The sequence below is a fragment of the Abramis brama genome (genome assembly GCF_963993115.1).
Source record: "Abramis brama genome assembly, chromosome: 17".
Taxonomy (NCBI): Eukaryota; Metazoa; Chordata; class Actinopteri; order Cypriniformes; family Leuciscidae; genus Abramis; species Abramis brama.
The window spans coordinates 2,314,279-2,335,910 of record NC_139979.1 but is presented as its reverse complement, the minus strand read 5'-3'; the positions used below and the strand labels follow the sequence as shown (position 1 = coordinate 2,335,910).

The window sequence follows — 21,632 nt, the reverse complement described above, 5'->3', positions numbered from 1 at the left end:
CACACTGCTGGCGCCATCTTCCATGTGTAGGGCATGTACATTTGTGGTCCATAAGGAGCAGGTAGGATGAACTGTCTGGTTATGTGTGGCATGAAAGGTAGGGAGGCTGAGGTAATCCGTGAGGAAATGGAATCTACATGGGTTTGTATTGAGTGACTCATAAGTGAACATCGGCCTCGGTCTCCTCTCTCTGGCCGACCTCTCTGTGTGCATCTTCTGCAGGCCAAGTCATAATAGAGGGATAACTTGGTCTTCCCTCCTGTACTTGTTCAGCATGTCCATTTTTCTCATCCTCTCCAGGCTGAGGTAGGTAAGTGACATCAGGTTGTTCCCTTGTCTGTGATTCATCTCCCACTAATTCCACTTCTTTGTCCTTTGAGCTTTGTTTATCCTCTTTTACAGGAATGTTTTGTTCGTGCTCTCTCTCAGGTAGGTTTGTCTCATCTGTGTGTGTATTGTCTCTTTCAGGTGTCTCTAATCCCTCTGGTATGTGTCCATAGGTTTGGTTTCTCTCGTCGGTAATGTATTTGGACATTCTTTGTGGGTCATGGAGTCTGACCAAGCACTGTTACAGGAGATGACTTTGACACTGGACTTTGCTCTCTCCCTGAGGCCGCTGATATGCCATGTCTAGCTTGATCATTTTCCATCCTGACTACAGGTGTTCTCAGCCAATAACCTCCTGTCCACTCATCATCATCATCAGTGTCCGGTATTCCATCATTGTCAGCAGAGCTTGCCCTCTGTTGAGGTTGCTTTTGTAACGGGGAGTTACAACAGAGTCAGCTGACTGTGCTGGGCTCTCAACAGGTAAATAATTTACTAACAGCAGCAAGTTTCTGTGTATGGTTCTGTTCCTTTCATTTGGGTCTCCCTCAGGATGAATGACATATACCAGATTGTCTGAGATTTGCTCCTTTACCATATAGATCCTCTTCTCCCAGTATGAGCGTAGCTTACCAGGTCCACCTCGCTCACCCAGCACAGGTATAAACAGGTTGTGTTTTTCTGGATGCCGTCGTTCCCTGGTGCCAGCAGATGGCCACAGTAGTTGCCTCTCGTGTTTGGACATTCAACACACTGAGGCAGCTTTTGTGGATAGTTCATGTTCCCATTGCGGGAATATGACTATCACAGCGCTGAGATCGAGACTCGCCTTCCTAAAGGGAGGTGCAGCTCCCTCGCCTATGCCCCGATCTAGCGTCTGTGCATGACCAGGATGATCTGAGGATTACCGTGAAGGCTTTCCCACCAAGACAACCTCCGCGGGCCCCACATGCCTCACAAGCGCTCCTGCCATTGGAGCCCCTTAGTGAACGTCTAGGTCCTCCTCCTGGACGACCAACCGTTTCCTTTGGGGCTCCAGCTGACGATCAGATGTTGATCGCAGCATCGGAGGGGGAGCTTCAGTCCTCTGGAGATGAAGACTGGGCTGCGTTACCCCCCTCGGGGCGTGTAGCGTTGTCCGAGACCGATCCAGAATGGGCGGCTATGCTTTCCCGGGCCGCCGAGAAGGTCGGGCTTGTGTGGAACCCTCCACCACGTCCTTAACCTTCTCGGTTGGACGATTGGTTTCTCAATCAGAGCCAGCGCGGCCCGCCCCGGTATCTTTCTTTCTGGAGGTGCATGAGGAGCTTTCTAGGACGTGGATGGCACCGTATAGTAGGGCTGTAGTACCCGAGTCCGGTCGTTTTTCTATGGTCTCGGACTCGCTGGTATTCGGACTCGGACTTGTCTCGGTCTCGGCCACTGGTCCTGCCAAATATGGCTTTTGGTCTCGACCGAGTCCAGGTTTCTTTATTATGTTCCCAGTAATAACGTATTGTTGTAGTATGCTTCCCGCAGACTTCCGCAGAAACCTCCATAGATGACGACCTTTCTACTATTTGCTACTGCAATACCGGCGCATAGCTGAAATAACAGATCCATCTATTTACTGCAGATCATAATATCAAATTGCTATATGGACTAGTGACTGTGAATATTAAAGACTGCTATCAAAGTCTGATTGTTCAGCGAGTCTCTGCAAATGAGTGCAGGTTCATGTACTACATGTACTCAAGTACACGTTCATCTTCATCGTCAGATACGCTCAGAAACCCATCAAAATAAAAGTTGATCTTTCTTGAGAAGAAATTATCACAGATATATTTTACTGGAGTGAAGCTATATTGTCATTTAGTTGCTCAAATGCTCAGTACTAGTACCTAGCAGTGGTAATAGTAGTGGGTTGGTGTTTGTATATCAGTTCTAACACTGCTATTATTAGGTATTAACATATGTCATTATTCTGTTTTCTTTAGATTAGAAGATTATATGATATCAAGGGGAATATTTATACTTAAAAATCCTGGGTATTGTGTCACTTTTTTTGCTTTTAGATCAACAAATAATAACCCAAAATTATTGTCTTGATAATGTCATGCATAATACTTTCTTTTTCCTGTCCTGTCCTGGACTCGGTCTTGACTCGGACTCAAACCTTTTTGGACTCAACTAGTCCTGGTCTTGGACTTGTCTCGGACTCGACAAAGGTGGTCTTGACTTCAGCCCTACCGTATAGTGCCAGAAGCCATCCTAGTGGCTCCTCTCCCCTCACCACCCTCGACGGCGGGGCAGCTAAGGAGTATGTGGATATCCTTCTGGTGAAGTGGGCTGTTGCGATGCAGTTGTGTCCAGCGTCCGCCTCCTCTTGGCGGGGTAATCCACGCCTCCCGTCCAAGGCCTGTAAGTTTTCGTCCGGTCTAACAGCGAGGGCTTACAACGCCTGTGGACAGGCTGCTTCCGACCTCTATGCCATGGCACTCTTGCAGGTCCACCAGGCCCAGGCACTCATGGACATGAACGAGGGTGGTTCTGACCCAGAGCTCCTCCGGGAGCTCCGTTTGGCAACCGACCTCGCCCTCTGGGCGAGGAAGGAAACCGCAAGTTCAGTCGGTCAGGCGATGTCCACTTTGGTGGTCCAGGAGTACCACCTTTGGCTCAACCTGGCTGACATGAGGGACACCGATAAATATCGGTTCCTGGATGCCCCTCTGTCCTAGGTTGGGTTGTTCGGTGACGTGGTCGAGAGCTTCGCCCAACAGTTCTCGGCCGCACAGAAACAGACGGAGGCCATTCAACACATCATGCCCCGGCGGACCGCTGCTGCTCCCACCCGTCCGCTGACCCTCCGTCTACTCGTCGCCGAGCAAGCTGCAGGAAGTCAACCCGCCCGTCCAGGCCACTGCCACGGGTCAGTGGTACCCACATTTTCAACAAAAGAGCAATTTCTGAAACCTCTGGGCCCCAAGAGGGCACAATTGGTGGTCGACGACGCTATGCCTTGTCACCCCCAAGCCCCTCTTTCATCGCCAGCAGGCAGCAGTGTCTGTGTTCCGGATGCACTGACGCCTCCACACACATTCACAACAGAAGCAGGTACATATTGCACCACACACTCAGACCCCACTTCGGGCCGCTATGCCGTCCGAGTCGGGTCCCTGCATTCCGCCGTGCTGCCCCACCCCGGGTATGTCTGTGGTGCCGCTGGTCCCGCTTGCACGGTGTCTGGAAGCCTGGCTAGAAGGACTGGCTACTGGTGAAGGACGCGATCGAGCCGGTCCCTCCAGCCGATATGAAGACTGGATTCTACAGCCCGTACTTCATTGTACCCAAAAAAGGTGGTGGGTTACGACCAATCTTGTACCTGCGCGTCCTGAACCGGTCCCTTCACAAGCTACCGTTGCTCACGCAGAAACACATTTTCAAGTGCATCCATCCCCAAGATTGGTTTGCAGCAATTGACCTGAAGGACACATACTTTCATGTCGCAATTCTCCCTCGACAGTTTCTTCTCTGTTTCTTCTCTTTGTGTTCGAGGGACAGGCATATCAGTACAAGGTCTTACCCTTCGGGCTGGCCCTGTCGCCCCGCAACTTTCGTGAATACGGCCATTACTCCCATGTGTGAGCGTGGTGTTCGCATTCTCAACTACCTGGCTCATTCTGGCCCAGTTGAGAGAGCAGTTGTGCGAACACAGGGACATGCTCAGTCACCTCATGCTCAGTCACCTCAGCCACCTAGGGCTTCTGGACAACTGGGAAAAGAGCAAACTCACCCCTTGGCAGAGGATCTCTTTTCTCGGTATGGAGTTGGACTCGGTCAACATGACAGTGCGCCTCACCGAGGCCCGTGTCCAGTCAGTGTTGAACTGTGTGAGCACGCTCAGACGCAGAACAGCGGCACCACTGAAACTTTTTCAGAGGCTCCTGGGGCATATGGCGTCTGCAGCCACGGTAACGCCGCTAGGATTGCTTCATATGAGGCCGCTCCAACACTGGCTCCACGATTGAGTCCTGAGATGGGTGTGGCAGAGCGGCTCGTGCCGGGTTCAAGTGACTCCGTACTGTCGCCAAACTCTCAGCTTGTGGTCGGACCCTTTGTTCCTGCGGGGAGGTGTTCCCCTGGAGCAAGTGTCCAGTCCCTCTGTGGTCACCATGTATGCGTTTCCCCCAGTGAGCCTTCTTGCACAGACCTTGTGCAAAGTCAGGGAGGACGAGGAGCAGGTCTTGCTAGTTGCGCCATATTGGCCCAACCGGACCTTGTTCCCGGAACTATTGCTCCTCGCGACAGCCCCTCCCTGGCCCATTCCTCTGAGAGAGGACTTACCCTATGGCACCTACAACCAGACCTCTGGAAACTCCATGTCTGGTCCCTGGACGGGACGCGGAGGTTCTTGGTGACCTACCCCCCACGGTAGTTGACACCATCACTTTCGCTAGAGCCCCCTCTACGAGGCGCCTCTATGCGTTGAAGTGGAACCTGTTCGTTGACTGGTGTTCTTCTCACGAGGAGAACCCCCAATCTTGCTCTATCAGAGCCGTTCTTTCCTTCCTGCAAGAAGGGCTGGAGCGAAGGCTGTCTCCCTCCACCCTTAAAGTGTAAGTTGCCGCAATTGCCGCACATCACAATGCAGTTGAAGGTAAGTCATTGGGAAAGCACGACCTGATCGTCAGGTTCCTGAGGGGGACGAGGAGACTGAATCCTCCTCACCCACTCTCTATAACCTCTTGGGATTTGTCTCTTATCCTTTCGCCACTTCAGAGACCACCCTTTGAGCCTCTGCAATCAGCTGAGTTAAAAATCCTGTCCTGTAAGATGGTACTCCTGGTTGCCTTGGCCTCTATCAAGAGGGTAGGGGACCTGCATGCATTTTCGGTCGACAAATCGTGCCTAGAATTTGGCCCGGGTAACTCTCACGTGATCCTGAGACCCCGGCCCGGATACGTGCCCAAGGTTCCTACCACTCCCTTCCGGGACCAGGTGGTGAACCTGCAAGCGCTGGAGGAGGCAGACCCAGCCCTTGCTTTTCTCTGTTCCGTTAGCGTTCTGCGTCTGTACGTGGACAGAACGCAAAGCCTCAGGACTTCAGATCAGCTCTTTGTCTGTTACGGAGGCCAGCAGAAGGGAAAGGCTGTCTCTAAGCAGAGGATGGCCCACTGGATAGTGGATGTCATTGCCTTGGCTTACAAAGCCCAAGGCGTGCCCTGCCCGCCTGGGTTGAGAGCCCACTCCATTAGGGGTGTCGCTTCTTCCTGGGCACTGGCACACGGCACCTCGATGACAGACATATGTTGAGCTGCGGGCTGGGTGACACCTAACATAACCTTTTATAGCCTACGTGTTGAGCTGGTTTCTTCCTGTGTGCTCGCTTCAACTTGCCGGTAACACCGAAGTTCCCACTCTAGTGTTGGCTTGCTGTGCCACTCCCTTCCTCAGAACGGATACGTGCGCTTTTTGCTCCAGTCGAGTTCCCCACTTAGGCGAACCCTGTGAGTTCCTCCGCACCCCTCTGGCAGTCGGACGTTGCGGAACGTCCGATGCCAGGTCTAGTGCTTGTATGCTTGTGTAAGTCCCTGCGGCGATCCCATATGTGTATTCTTCCACGACCAGCTCCCTGTGGTGAGCCTGTGTCTTTCCCTTGGCAGAGTCTGCTCTGCCGTCATTGTCCGGTGTAGCCTCCCCCTTTCAGGCTGGAGCCACCCCAGTGACATTCCATATGTTGCACTGCCCCTTCGGCCAGTCCATATGTGTATTCTCCACATGGTACCTCCCTTCGGGCAGGATGTGGCTCCGCAGTGTCCTTCTCCCCTGGAAAGGCACGCTTTCCCAGTGTTATCCAAGAGATCCACTGTGTGGGGTATAACGGAACAGCAGTTGAACTCCCTCTACGCAGGTCTTCCGCCCCAGCCAATTGGGGGTCTGAGAGTCTTGCGTAGGGCGTTGGATGTGGCAGCAACCATGGCATTTTCTAAGGGATCCCAATTACGTCGTTGTGAGCGACTAAAAGGGAACGTCTCGCGTCGCCATCGTTGCTGACCATCACTGCATGGCCGTCACAATCTCGGCTCCTCAGTGAAAAACAATGTGTGTGTGCGCCCGCTACCTGTTTATACCCACGCTACGTGGCGGGGCGCGTGACGCGATTCACGCACGTCAACGTTCATTGGCTCGTTCTATAGACACTCGAAGTTGATAGGGCTCCCTGAAGTGATGCCAATTACGTCATCACGTCGACGTTACGTCTCCCATTCCCTCCTTCAGGGAACGAGGGTTACATTAGTAACCGAGACGTTTTATGCATTACATTTATCTATAGTGTCAGTAAAAACATATATAATGTTAATGTGTGGAACTTTCTATTCATTAAAGAATCCTGAAGAAACAACGTATCACAGTTTCCACAAAAATATGAAGCAGCACAACTAAGAAATGTTTCTTGAGCATCAAATCATCATATTAGAAAGATTTCTGAAGGATCATGTGACACTGAAGACTGGAGTAATGATGCTGAAAATTCAGCTTTGCTTCACAGGAATAAATTACACTTTACAATATACGAACTTGGAAAACAGTTATACAAAATTTTACAAAATATTACTGTTTAGTAAAAATATTTATTAAATAAATGTTGCATTAGTGAGCAGAAGAGACTTACAAATCTTACAATTTCTTCACTGGCCTACTAGTACTAGGAAGATGAAAAAGGAAAATAAACCTTGTGATTTACAAGAAGCCATGACATAGTGACATTCAAATGCAAAAGCTGTTCATTTTGATATAATCTTCAGTTCAGTGTTGTCGCACTTAGTTTTTTTTGCCTAAAACACCATTTCTTGAGTAAAGCGATCGTCGCGCTTTCACGGAAAGTGGAGGATGAGAAGTAGAAGACGAATGGGTCGAGGCATGTGTTGAGCGTGCTGGGCAGGAGTGTGTAGTACCTCCACAACGGGCTCTTGTTGGTGCTGAAACCCACCAGATGGGACGTGTTATAGGGCAGAAAACAGAGTAAAAAGATGGTCAGCGTGCACAACGCCATCCCAATGGCCCTTTGCTTTTTCACTTTGGCTATGTGAGGCCTGCTATACAATATATAGATGCAGCTAATATAGCAGAAGATGCAAACTAAGAGCGGTAGCAAGTACATGACCACAAAAAACTCGAAACGACCTGGTAACAAGATGATCTTTTGGTCCTCGTTGAAGTCCTCATAGCAGACGGTTTTGGGTTCAGTGCGGTTCGGCTGTGGCATGTGGACGATGAAGAATATGATGCTGCAATGACCGGCACTGAACAGCCAGATGAAGACGCTGCAAACCGAGGCGTAAAGAGGCTTTCGCATGAGTCTGTATTTGAACGGAAAGGCCAGTCCTAAGTAGCGATACACGGCTATAGCCATGAGCAACAGGGAGCTGGTGTAAATTGTGGTGAAAAAGAAGAAGGTCACGAACGAGCACAGGGTCTGGGATAAGTACCATTTCATTCCTACAGCAGCTTCATACATCTTGAAGGGCAGAAAGGAAAGGAAGACCAAGTCGGACGCCGTCAGGTTGAAGAGAAGGATGTCATTCGGACTGGGTTTGTCACCGAGTTTCTTTATGAACGTGCACATGGCCAGGAGATTGGCCGGTAAGCCGATTAGAAACGTCACGATGTAGACGGCTAAAATGACCCAGTGGTTTGTCATGTTGCATGTGAAAGGACTCTGAAAAGTAGCAAAAAGAGATTGACATTTATCATACAACTTAAGTTAAATGCAACATTTATAGGTACTTTTACTTAGATTATGATTTAGCCAACACTTGATAGAGTGGCTTAAAAAAAAAAAAAAGTGACTTTGAGGCATTTTTAAATGTGACCATCATGTCTAAATGTTTAGGGCACTATGATCATGCACAGGAAATGCATGATCATGCACAGGAGAAGTTGCATTACAAAAAAAATATATATATATAAACCATGCCCCTTGGTTTTGTTATCTAATAAAACTACTTGGATTTATTATTTATTTATTTAGCTTTTTTCAATTTCCTGTGCAACTTCAGTGCAAATTTTTCTAAAAAATAACACTAAAGAACAGCCATAATGCCCTAAAAATATATACAGACATGAAAGTCACACTTGAAAAAATTTCAGAAAGTCGTTGTACTAGATAACAAAACCAAATGGCATTTCATTTTAATATTTACTTTTTTTTAGTGCATTTCTCTAGAAGCTATGCCATTCAGACTCGTCCAAATAAATTTTTGAGAGGTATGTTTATTTGAAATAAATTGTTGTTTCAACACAAAGGAAAAGGCACTAATATGAAAACTGAGTTATAGTCGTCTGTACTTACCACAAAAGTTTGCTTCCCTGGTCTTCTTAGATTTAGTATGATCATAGACATCCCTTGAGAGTAGTCAGACTGAGCACAGTTCACTGCACAGGATGATTAAGAGCAGATCTGTCTCTTTAAAATTGTAAGATTAAGAGACTGTAGGTGTATTAAAGCAGACACAGCTAAAGTTTAACTAAAATGCAAAACATGTATTGCATCTGAATTCGGGAAGTGTCCACTATCTAAACTCGTAGGAGAGCAAACATGCAAAACTCACAAACACGCATTATATGGTTAGATATAAAAAAAAAAACATGAAAAAAAAGTTACAATATTGGTTGATATTTTGTTTTTGCATCGGAAGTATTTTGACATGAAACATTACTTTTTTGTCAACGCTTGTAAAACATTGGTAACATTGTCATAACGCTCGGTATTACCAAAACAGTTCCCTTGAGATTTTTTTTGCATCGATACCAGCATGAAGGAACATGCAAATGTTGTTGAGTTTATTTATCTTTCACATTCTCACCATTGTCTCACCATCATGCATGACAGGATCACCATGCATCCGTTTATGATACGAGATAAAAATAGGCTGAACTCAATCTGAACTTTTGACTCACTGAATCTAAATGATTGCTATCAGGAAGAAAGGGATTTCCATGCAACCTTTTATTAATTTTAGCTGAATGATGTCAAAAAAACTCTAAGGGTCAGACATTTTTCAGGGCCCTGGATGTTTCATAATCAAAAAGATCCATATAGTGAACAGTGGTGGACAAAATCAACTTAAGTAAGAGTACAGAAACAAATATATTACTACGGCAGTGGGGAACATACGTGGACATTAATTTGCGTTATTTTAACATTATGTTTTTACCTAAAACCTGCCCCGTTTAGACCATAAATATCTATTGACATAATATTCTTTTCTAGGCCTATAAATGTAGTGCTTCTTCAGACACTTTAGTTCGTATCTTTTAACAAAACCACCTTTATATTTCATTAAAGTGCTATTCATCCAGTATTTGTGTGATATGCATCTTTAAATTTAACCTCAGTTTTTGGAATTGTGACATTTCTAAATGACAATCAAGCAGATTTTGAACTTTAAATCTCATTACTGCAACGCAAACAATGTCATTCTCATTACTGTAATCTGAAATATATATCTATCTATAAATTACAGAAACATCTGTCTGTGTGTCTGTGTGTCTGTGTGTGTGTGTGTGTGTGTGTGTGTGTCTGTTAACCGCATATCTCTCGAACCGTTAGTCCGATTTCAAATTCGACAGGTGTCTTGCCACGGGCACGAGTAAGTGCAGTGCCAAGTTTGACGTTGTTTGGATGAGAAATGCAAGACATTGTTTGGATGAGAATTGCAAAAGATATCGTTAAATATATCATTTTTAGAAGGTTGTGGTTTAAAAATAAACATTCTGACACTAGAGGGTTGTATCAGTCAAAGAAGCCCCAAGAAGGTTGTGGTTTAAAAATAAACATTCTGACATAAACACTCTGTCAGCTACACTGTTTACTTATGAATATTATAGTTTGGTTCCACAACGTGATAAATCCATTTTGATTAATTTGAGTAAAAATGTGTTTTCTTTACCAAGAAAGTGGCAAGATGAAAACCACTATTTTCTGTTTCAAACTTTCACATAGCATCTTTAGGTTATAATATCATAAAAAATTCAAATCCAGTTTTTGATTTTCAAAGATTTATTATAAAAACGGATTATTTTTTCCCAAAAATGCAATAAATTCATGACACTTTTTTTTCAAAATGCTATCATATTGAAACTGTTGAATCTCCTGAACTTTTTTGACGGCGATCAGCTCACAAAAACTGATTTTGCACGGGCACTTTGCACTGCTCCCTGAATCAACGCGCTTATTCATTTGTGGATGTAAACTGAATCTGTAAGTCAGCTATGCTGTTTACTTCTGAATATTATATTTAAAGGTGGGGTATGTAATTCTCTTTTTTGGCCATTTTTTCAAAATCACTTAAAATCCTATTCCTAACCCACTTACAGCCACTGAGTTAGAAGCACTGAAATAAAATAAAAAGCAATTTAATCATCTGTGGAACGGGCAGGACTCGAAAAACTCCAGCCAATCATTTCCAAGACCACCTAGAATCATTGGACAGTAAGTGCATCAATCAAACGGTCATACTATCCCCCCCTCCCCCTTCCATGTCCATGTTCTTCGAATGGGTGGAGTCAAAGGAAAGAAGGTAGGACCATTTGAGTTGTGTATTTTCAAAATCTGCCGGCAGTTTTGCAAATCACATACCCCACCTTTAATTCTGGTGCGCTTAACGTTATCGCTACTGTAATAGTAGCCTATGCTATTCACCAACTAAACATATCCTATTCAATGCGTTCAAAGTCTCTTTCACGGCCATCATTGGTAGTTGCCTATTCACAAACTGTTTGCTCAAGCATAGCGTTTTCTCTGAGTTCACGTTGTGCTTTCTACCATGCTCAAATAAAAAAGTCACTGAACTTTTGCTGTGTAATTGTAACAATGAGCACTCAAACACACCAAACCAACAATTACTAAAAACACACACAAAAACTGATTTTGCACGGGCATTTTGCACTAGTCTATCTATAAATTACAGAAATGTCTGTCTGTCTGTCTGTGTGTGTGTGTGTATGTCTGTTACTCGCATATCTCTCGAACCGTTAGTCCGATGGATTTCAAATTCGACAGGTGTCTTGCCACGGGCACGAGTAAGTGCAGTGCCAAGTTTGATGTTGTTTGGATGAGAAATGCAAAAGATATCGTTAAATATATCATTTTTAGAAGGTTGTGGTTTAAAAATAAACATTCTGACATAAACACTCAGTCAGCTACACTGTTTACTTCTGAATAATATAGTTTGGTTCCAGATCGTGGTAAATCCATTTTGATTAATTTGAGTAAAAATGTGTTTTCTTTACCAAGAAAGTGGCAAGATGAAAACCACTATTTTCTGTTTCAAACCTTCACATAGCATCTTTAGGTTATAATAATGTAGCAAGTCTAAAGACTGTTTATGTTCAATATCAGGTGCAATCTTGATGCATGTATTTTCTTTCATGTGTTATGTGTTCTGGTTTTGTGGGACTTTAAGGCGAGGGCTGTTCTTCTGATGAACGAGCCTGCGCAGTTATGCAGGGCGGGGTTGTACAAGAGGGAGTGCCGGAAGATTTGTGTTCGCGGTTCTGTTGTTATGTGAGGCAAGAGCATCGGCCACACAGGTGCTCACGTTAATAAAAGAGCCTTGGGACTATAAAAGTGAGTCTGTCATTTCCTCCGTTCGCTACAATAACATAAAAAAATTCAAATCCAGATTTTGATTTTCAAAGATTTATTATAAAAACGGATTATTTTTTCCCAAAAATGCAATAAATTCATGACACTTTTTTTTCCAAAATGCAATTAATCCATTGAATCAATATAAAAGTTATTTTTTATCATATTGAAACGGTTGAAATCAGCCATCGCTAAGAAATATCTCCTGAACTTTTTTGTTCAGCGATCAGCTCACAAAAACTGATTTTGCACGGGCACTTTGCACTGCTCCCTGAATCAACACGCTTATTCATTTGTGGATGTTAACTGAATCTGTAAGTCAGCTATGCTGTTTACTTCTGAATATTATATTTCATTCTGGTGCGCTTAACGTTATCGCTACTGTGTAAATGCTATTCACCAACTAAACATATCCTTTTCAGTGCGTTCAGTCTCTTTCACGAGCATCATTTGTAGTAGCCTATTAACAAACTGTTTGCTCAAGCATAGCGTTTTCTCAGAGTTCACTTTGTGCTTTCTACCATGCACCATCATGGTAGTATTTTTTTGTTGTTGTCCTTGTTTGAATTTATGTTGGCCATAAAATCCTCATATATATATTTTATAGATATATTAAAATATTCTGCATCTTTAAACACAAAATAAACAGCCAACGTTAACAATGTGTTTGTGACTATACCATTGCACATTTCAAGGCGCATGTTAAATGGAAAAAAGAAGATTTCTTGAAATATGATTTCCAAAGCTTGTCCAAAAATCTCAAGATGAGATTCTTATTCACCTGCACACAGTTTTCACATCTCTTGTAATAGTTTGCACTCTGAGGTCTATTTTCTCACTGTTTTCTGCTATATTATTCAAATGCGGCTCTAAACTTCGGCTCAAATTGATGAAAGGCAAGAACAATGAATGTCAGTGTACAGTAAGTTGCTCATAAAAACATCTGTAAATTGTGGCACCACTTTATGCAAAACTGTTTTTATGAATAGTTTCATAATCGTGAAAGAGGCCCAGTGTGTTAGAAGATGAGCATTGTCAGCGATGAGTACTGTGAACTAACAATTGCTACCAAACACAAAACATTGCTGGTTTAGCCTATGTGAAAATAATTGTATTCAAATTTATTCGATTTAATATTTTTGATTGACTTTTATTTATTTAATTATTCCTTTTTTTAATCTTATCAATCTTTTCTTTATGAGTTCTCGTTGATAGCTATATATTCATTTATATCATCATTAATTGTAATATGTTGCATTAGGCCTATTATTAATTTACAAGTAATTTATCTCTATAATCATTTCCATATACTATATTAATGCTCTGATATGTTTGATTATTTCCAAATGCAAGATCTTTGGTTATCACTGAATGTGTGCATTTCTGTATTTTTCTTTTAGACAGTTGAAATGCTTGTGTCATTTTCATAGACAGCGTGATTTGTTTTGTTTTTTCAATCAATTTTTACATTATATTCTCGTTTTTTAATGTAATAATGCCATTTTACTTCAACGCTTGTTGTGACTTTTGTTTGTGTGTGATAATGTCCCAAGAAAGATCAGTGGAAAAAGCGAAACTCGAGCTCATCATCCTTGCGCGTGTGTTTGAGTAGTAACCTTGGTAACCGAGAACGCCTCAACATCGCGTCGTCTCATTGGTTGCTGTGTGTGTCTTCACATTCCTGATTCGAGCTTCTGTGTGTTGTCTTCTCGAAATACATACCTAGAGAAATATATGACGACCTTCAGCTATGCGATTAAACTACCCTTAATATTCCTGATCCACACAGGTGAGAAAATACATCCAGCATGATATAAAACGTTACATTTCGTTCTGTCAATGGCTTAATAAAGTATTTGGACACCTGAGTCACACTTTAGCTTATGCTTTTGATAAAATACAAACACAACTGGCATTTATTTTAAATAAAGATAGCATATGGACACTTTTCAAGTAGAATATATAAAAAAAATCAAATAAAAAAAATAGATTAGAAGTTGTATGTCTTTGAAATGATAAAAGCGACAGAAATGGAGGTTGTTAATTAAAAACATCGGACACCTGTGTCAGACTGATGACGCGCTTTAAAGGTCATCAGCATCGCAAATCCTGCAACGTTTTTTTTTATGTTCATTTTAAAAAAATGTATGTACATTAATTACACTATACTTAATATTATATTGCATTTGAATCAATTACAAAAAAAATAAAAAATAAAAATAGTTAACGCTGCTGTGGGAGTGACGGTAAAATTGACATCTTTCTCTCTTCTGACCATAGATATCATAGCCTTTTTTTTACTCTTTTTGAAAGTCTTAAACACTATTGAGTTTATATTTGAGCAAATGGGAAAACAAACATATATATTTAATATATATATTGAAAAATGTACATAGGCTAGCCTACTTATAGGTATTTAGGGTATTTAGCAGTGACATTGTACGTTTTTTTATTTACAACAAAATAAGCTAATTTTCTCTTCACAGTATGAAGCGTTGTAATTAACACGTTTACAGTGGCTTCATAAATTAATTAAAAGCATAAAAAAGCAAAACACACCTGATGCACATTGCTTTTGTGTGTAGTTAATTAAGAGAAGGTACACCATATTGTTAAAACAGCCTGAAAAAATAGGCTACTATTTTTTATAGGCTGAATGTTACTACTTGTTTCAGAATGTTTATAGATAATTCAAAAGTAACATTCCCATAATGTTTGCAAAAAGATAAAATATAATTTTTGTGTTCCTTTAACTTTCCCATAAGCAAGTTTTAAAACCTTTTAAAAAAAACTTTAGAAATAAGATTTTGATTACTTAATGGGAATGTTAGTAAAACATATTTTTGTTTGATGGGTGATTCAAAGACATTGAGAAATTTAGTTTAAATACTTGGTCCATATATCATACACATGCTCGGTACACATATAGATCTTATTTAGTTGAACAACTTTCAAACTGCAAGTCATATGTTACACACAACAGGAAGTCAGCTATTCGGAGGTTTGTGAAAAGCGCATGCGCTGAACTTTTTAATACTCCTCCTTGGGAATTCATGCAATTGCCACCAAACTGAGTCAAGATGACATAAAAATCGTCTAAATTTAAATGATCTCATGCATGTGGCTATTGTGTTTCATGTTCATAATGGCACCAGCTGCTGCAGTAAATGTGGCATCTTCAAATAACTTTGACATAGTCCTTTTTATATTTACCCGGTTTAAATGCATGTTGCCCATCATGCATGTTTATTTTCCCTAAATGACCCAATCATTGTTGCTATATTTTTATTTGTTTGTGTTATTAAACATTTTAAACAATAGCTCACCCAAAATGTATTTACTCACCCTCATGTCTTTCCAAACTTGGATGCTGTATTTTTAATTTTTTGATTGATTTGAAGTTTGTAGGAGGTGGTATAATGCCCCTTTCACAAGATGTAAAATAAGTCTCTGATGTCCCCAAAGTGTGTGTGTGAAGTTTTAGCTCAAAATACCCCACAGATATTTTTATATAGCATGTTAAAATTGTCACTTTTTGAGGGTGAGCAAAAACGCACCGTTTTGTGTCTGTGCCTTTAAATGCAAATGAGCTGCTGCTCCTGGTACAGGGGGCGGAGCTTCAACAGCATGCACTCACACACACATGCACTGAACATTTCAAAACCTTTTAGACTTTTATGTTCAAACATGATTCAGACAATGATGGAGAGACTCAAGAAGAAGTGACAACATGTAGAAGCAACAGGACATTTCTGAATGTTTAGTTGATGAATTTATGTAGCTGGTGTGTAGTTATCTTCTAGTCAATGATTAGCATATTCTGTCTTGATAATCTATAAATCGTGTTCAGGGGGCGGGGTTTATGTAAATGTTAGTGTTGGTGATGTCACTAACCCGGGAGGAATGTGGTGTAGTCTCTACCAGCCGTTTGTTGTAGTCCTTAAAAAGCGATTTCTGTAAAAGCAAATATCTCCCTTTGCTTTGAACTTTGAGCGTTGTAACTTTGCAGATGTTGTTTATGCTCAAACAGCAACATTACACACTAACTAAAGTTAAAAAAGTGAAATCATAATCAACCACCCCTTTAAAATGGCATTTAAACATAATCTAAGTATTTATCATGCTTTTCTCGTCTGACTGGGCTGCAGACATGAGAGTAATCAAGATTGTGCCAACATGCCTCTCCAAGACAGAAAGTCTAGAGGACCAAACAGATCACATCCAAAACCTAAAGACAAGTAAGCCATCACCGAAACTTTTACTGATGAGAATTTAGTTTTTCTGCTGATATTTATAAATGTCTTTTTAAAATCATTTTTAGGGAGCTTCTTGATCTCAAGAGACTTTTATTACTGATCAGAGCTCCAGTATCCAAACAGGTAACATTTCAATTTTTACATAAAGAATCACAAAATGTTAAACTCTTTGCCAATTCAATTCAAAATCAACAATGTGATTCTCAGTTAAATTCTGAATTGATGGGAGTTTAGTTTCTCATTATCATCTCTGCTCCCCATCTCAGGTTTCATCTTTGAGTCAATCCAAGGGACGGAAGTCTCAGAACTCCTCAAATGCTCCCGACCACCGGAAAAACGGCACAGACAATGAAGCATCTGAGCTGGATAACTTCAGGTGCACAGTTTCCCATGTTATATGGTCATTTTGCTCTTATTCAGTTGCATTTTGTAATCAATTTGCATGTCGTTAACAGTGTGATTTACAGAAACCAGAGATGTTTTAGCGACCATCCACATCACACACTGTTCCTGGACATCTTCACTGCCTTGATCAATAACAGACTCGGTTGTAGGTCTGTATTCATGAGTATGATGCTGTATAGTAGTGTGTATGATGCTGCTGATGTGTGGTTTTGGATTACTGTAGACTAGTCTTATTTGTTTTCAGCGACTGGCTGGAAAAGTCCTCCTCAGACAGTGTTTTAAGAGTTCTGAACTGCTTGAGATTGTTGATCAGGGATCCTCTTCACCAGGTGAGATCTAAAATCTTTGTTTAATATAAAAATGTATTAGAGTCATTCTGTGTCAACTCAACCAGAGGTCCCTGGCTTTTTTTTCTATGCAATTGTTTTGATGGTGGGAAACAAGATATATTTCTTGGGTCAACATTATTCTTCTGACATTCCCCTTTAAATGCAATAAGCATCAGCTGTACAAGTGTGACTCACATTTGGTTTTCAACCATTGAAAATGTTTAAAATTCAACAATTTCAAAATGGACCCACATTGAGATACCCATATCTATGGGACTGAACCATATAGGGCCTTGAAAATAGATATATTAAAAGAAAATTTTGTTAATAACCAGAATCTAAAATTATATTGAGATATCTTTTTGAGTTGCAGGCACGCAAACATTGGAAAAACAATATCTATGGCACTCAGACAGATATGTTCTATGCAATAGTTTTGATTAAAAAAAAATACGAGATACATTATTTGTTCTTCAGCAGTTTGACAAACAAAAAACAAAACAAATTTTTTTTAATGGTTTTTGACCATTCAAAATGTGTACAATTTAACAATTTACTCTTAGGGCAATATTGAGATCCTAATATCTCTGGAATTAGTTTTCCGACAAGTATCATGATTAAATGGTATATACAGTATGAAGAGTTCAGATGCAAAAGCCTCTAAGTGCCATCTGAAATTTTCTTCTAGAATGATCATTTTTATCAAGCTCGTATATTTAAGTTCAATAATTTCACTTAAATGGCAATGCAAATTACCTATTAATTGTCATTTAAGTGAAATTACTGAACTTAAATATACAAGCTTTATAAAAATTATCATTCTAGAAGAAAATTTCATTTTCTTTTGCATCTGAACTCTTCTTCTTTCTAAAATGTATAAGAAAATTACAAATAAAAAACATACCACTCTGAAGCGTCCTGTGAAATCCGAGCTTGCAAGTTCCGTGCATGAAATCCGTTCTGGACAATCCTCTTGTTTGTTAACATTCTTAAGTCTGAATCAGGTTTTAATTGGTTTAAAATTGATGGCATTCTTAGTATTTACATCTGAGTACTAGAGCTTGTGGTTATAAGGGGGCGTGACATTATCCAAATGTGCCAAGCGCTGCCAATCACAACACACTGGTCACAGCTAACCAATCATAATTCATATTTCAGAAGGAAGGGCTTCATTGAAACTTACGACGTGTTCTGGCCAGACTGGGGAAAGAGGTGCTGTAATAATGTAAAATATGTAAAGAATAATGTATTTTTTGGACAATCAAGCATGAAAGCAGATTCTAGTACACCCAAAAAACTAAATCAAGACATTGTAAAAGGGCATAATAGGACCTCTTTAAGTCATTTTCACCCACCTGTAATTTGGCTTCAAACCTCTACAAAATAGTGGATTCCTTAGTAAATATTCATCCATGAAAATTAACATTTTGGCTTTCATCACTAGTTATGTTTGTCTTTCTTTGATTTTTTTAACAAAATTAAAAATTTGAGCCGGGGAAGTTTCTGATCTTTGGTTGATTTGACACGGAATAACTCTATTATTATTTTACTTTATACATTTATATTATATTGACTTATAATATAGCAAGAGCTAATTACACCTGGGTGCAAATAGTGATTTCAAAATAAAAACATTGCTGTATATATTTCTGTTTCTTCTTATAGAAAGTCTTCTTTGAACTGCAAGGTGCTGGGCAGCTCGCTAAGGTAAAGACATTCGCTATGTTCAAATGCAGAAATGCACAGCAGAAAGTGGAAATTGATTGTCTCTCGTTGGATGTTTTTCAGCACATGGAGTCGGTTGCCACTGTGTATCTAGAATGCAGAGAACAGACGTTGGAAATTGAGCAGCTGGTTGCAATGACATGTGAGACAGACATGCTACAGTATGTACAGCTTGGAAACGAGCCGCAAGAATAATGATCGGTTTGCTAAGCTTGTTTCCCACATCATTTGCTCTGCAGATATGTTTCAGAAGTTGTCTTCTGTTGAGGAACAAAGACAGTGGATTATTCATTATGGTGCACATAAGGTATGTGTCTTAAGGGTATGTAAGGTATGCTCTTTCTCGGTTTACATCCTATCTCACTAATAGACAATACTCCATTGCTTTCCATAACTTCAAATCTTCCACTTGTTCTCTCTCTCAAGGTGTCCCTCAAGGCTCTGTTCTAGGACCTCTTCTTTTCAATATTTATTTGTTAACCATTAGTCATATTATCCATGTTTGAACCTGTTTTCGTCGCTTCTGCTCTTCCCCTTGACTCATTAAATGCCTGTATTGCTGACATCAAAATCTGGTTCATAATCTGCATAACAACTTTCTGAAATGTAATAATGATAAAACTGAGGTTATTGTCCCTCTTTGTTTGCACAGACCCTCGTGAAGCTGCTCTCTACGCGGGACAGTAGTGTAGTATTAGGAGCTCTCCTGGCTCTCACCTCACTCGCTGAAAGGTACTTGTATATTAGGAGTAAAAATTACATTAGCACAATGAGTTTAATCAATAATCCCACTTCTCATTTAGTCAAGAATGCAAAGAGAAGATCGGAGAGCTGTCTGTTGTGGAGCATATTCTAGTTGTATTACAAGAATATGACATGTTATCGAAAAGGTAAGTAGAGGCTCGCTTGACAACTTGTGTTTTTCTATAACTTCATTTATCTTTTGCAGTTTTTCTGTGTGCTGGTGTCATGCATTTATTTACCTTATTATTATTGTAATTATTGCTATTTGCACATTACTTCTTGCAGCTGACTGATTTGATTTTAAACTACAGTCTAGCCTCTGGATATGTTACATTTGTAAAAAGTGTAATTGGAAATACATGAAGCAGTAACTTCTGTTTTTCAGGCGTACTTATGAGGAATAAAAATGTAGATTAAAAGTGCTATGTAAATAAAGGCGACTTGACTTGACTTCAGTGGGCCTTTAATTCATTTCTCCATGTGTGCATGATCCTCTCAGGTTGAGCGCGGAGCTGCTGAGGTTGCTTTGCTCTGTGCAGTGCATCAGGGAGCAGGTCCGCCAGTGCGACGGGGTGCCGGTGCTGCTCAGTCTCCTGCACTCGGAGCACGTGAAGCTGTTGAGGAGCTCGGTCTGGGTGCTCGTGCAGCTGTGCCAGGATCCCGACACCAGCGCTGAGATCCGGGCGTGGGGCGGCGTGCAACAGCTCCTGCGCATCTTACACGGGTGGGTCTCAATGCAGTCGGGTCACGTTTGGTTGAGCTCAAGCGGCAACCTTCCGGTCTCTCTCTTGAAACCCACACGGAAGTGACTTAAACTGCAGTTCATCGACTGGCCACTAGAGACAGGAGAGAGTCAATCCCATAGACCCGCATGTTAATATGCCCAACTTTACAGCAAAAAGGAAAGTGTTTACAGCCTGGTACAAAAAGTGGTTTTGGTCTATATAGCTAATTTAGCCCTTCATGACGACTGTGAGGGGGGTGAATTTTTTTTATAACTCATCCGTTTAAATTATATTAAGACTTAAAGTTCTGGATAATTAAGGGCGTGGCCACCTGAGTGACAGGTGGATTGCCACTGAAGTCACTACTAGCCGTTCGTCTACTGTATGTTAGTGTCACGTCACCTCAGCTAATCTGCCTCGCTGCCCAGTTTCGTTTATCGGGGAGTGACACACTGCCAAGATGGCGACGGCCGGCTCCGCCCCCTTTTGGGCTTCAAAAATGCTCTCCAGAAACACTACGGTGACGTCACGGACTCTACGTCCATATTTTTTTTACAGTCTATGGTTGAGCTTTAAATGCACTTTAGTTCACACAGATGTTCATGTCTTTCTTTCTTTAGTCGAAAAGAAATTAAAACATTCCAGGATTTTTCTCAACAGTGGACTTCTGTGGGGTCCAACGGTTTGAAGGTCCAAATGTCAGTTTCAGTGCACACTGTAAAAAATTAAACCGTGATTTTTACAGTAAAAAAACGGCAGCTGTGGTTTCCCGTCAAAAATACGGTAGCAACATTATTGGTTTTACAGACTTAACTTAAAATTTACAGTAATAAACTGTAATTCATTATCTGATATAATGTGAATTTAACGTCCTATATAAGTATTAATATCTGTTTTGTACCATTGTAATACACTGATAACCAACAATCACAGCAGTGATGAGAGTCACAAGATTAATCAAAGCTCATCACAAGCAGCTCTTCCACAAAAAATGTTATACTAATATAATAGAAGCTGCACAGTGTCATTCACACAAACATTAAACACCATCATGGTAACACACATGAAATTTAAAAAATGCGTTAACATTAATTTAACAACATTAAATGTAACATAAAACCCTAATGTACATAACTGATTAGAACAAACTTAGAAAACTATGAAGAAACATAGTTATTTTAACAAAAATAGATAAAATGTGGAGTGTCACGCAGGGAATTGTGGGAATGTCAATTTACGGTTTTTCACTGTAAATTATACAATTTGTTCTTTTTCACTTTCAAAAACTGTAAATTTAACGGTATTTTACAGTAAAATTACATTAAATGTACCATTAGATCTATCACAGTTATTTACCGTATATAGTATGGAAACTTTGTTAACCAATTAACAGGTTTTCACTGTAGCATTTTTACAGTCTTTTACCGTTAAAATCACAATAATTTTTTACAGTGAAGCTTCAAAGGCTCTACACGATCCCAGCCGAGGATTA

General features: G+C 40.9%; 2 protein-coding genes across 2 annotated transcripts in view; one reads left to right on the top strand and one right to left on the bottom strand.

The window, feature by feature from the left end:
* nek10 (NIMA-related kinase 10) overlaps positions 1-21,632 on the top strand; it is a gene marked incomplete at its 5' end in the record, with an annotated part of 77,749 nt that overhangs the window by 42,583 nt on the left and 13,534 nt on the right. The gene's annotated exons all lie outside the window — the stretch shown is intronic.
* Positions 7,109-8,008, bottom strand: LOC311067414 (free fatty acid receptor 2-like; the record flags this gene model as incomplete). The annotated part of the gene is made up of 1 exon (XM_084089254.1): positions 7,109-8,008. One exon carries the CDS (start codon positions 8,006-8,008, stop codon positions 7,109-7,111), a length of 900 nt encoding a protein of 299 aa, XP_083945380.1.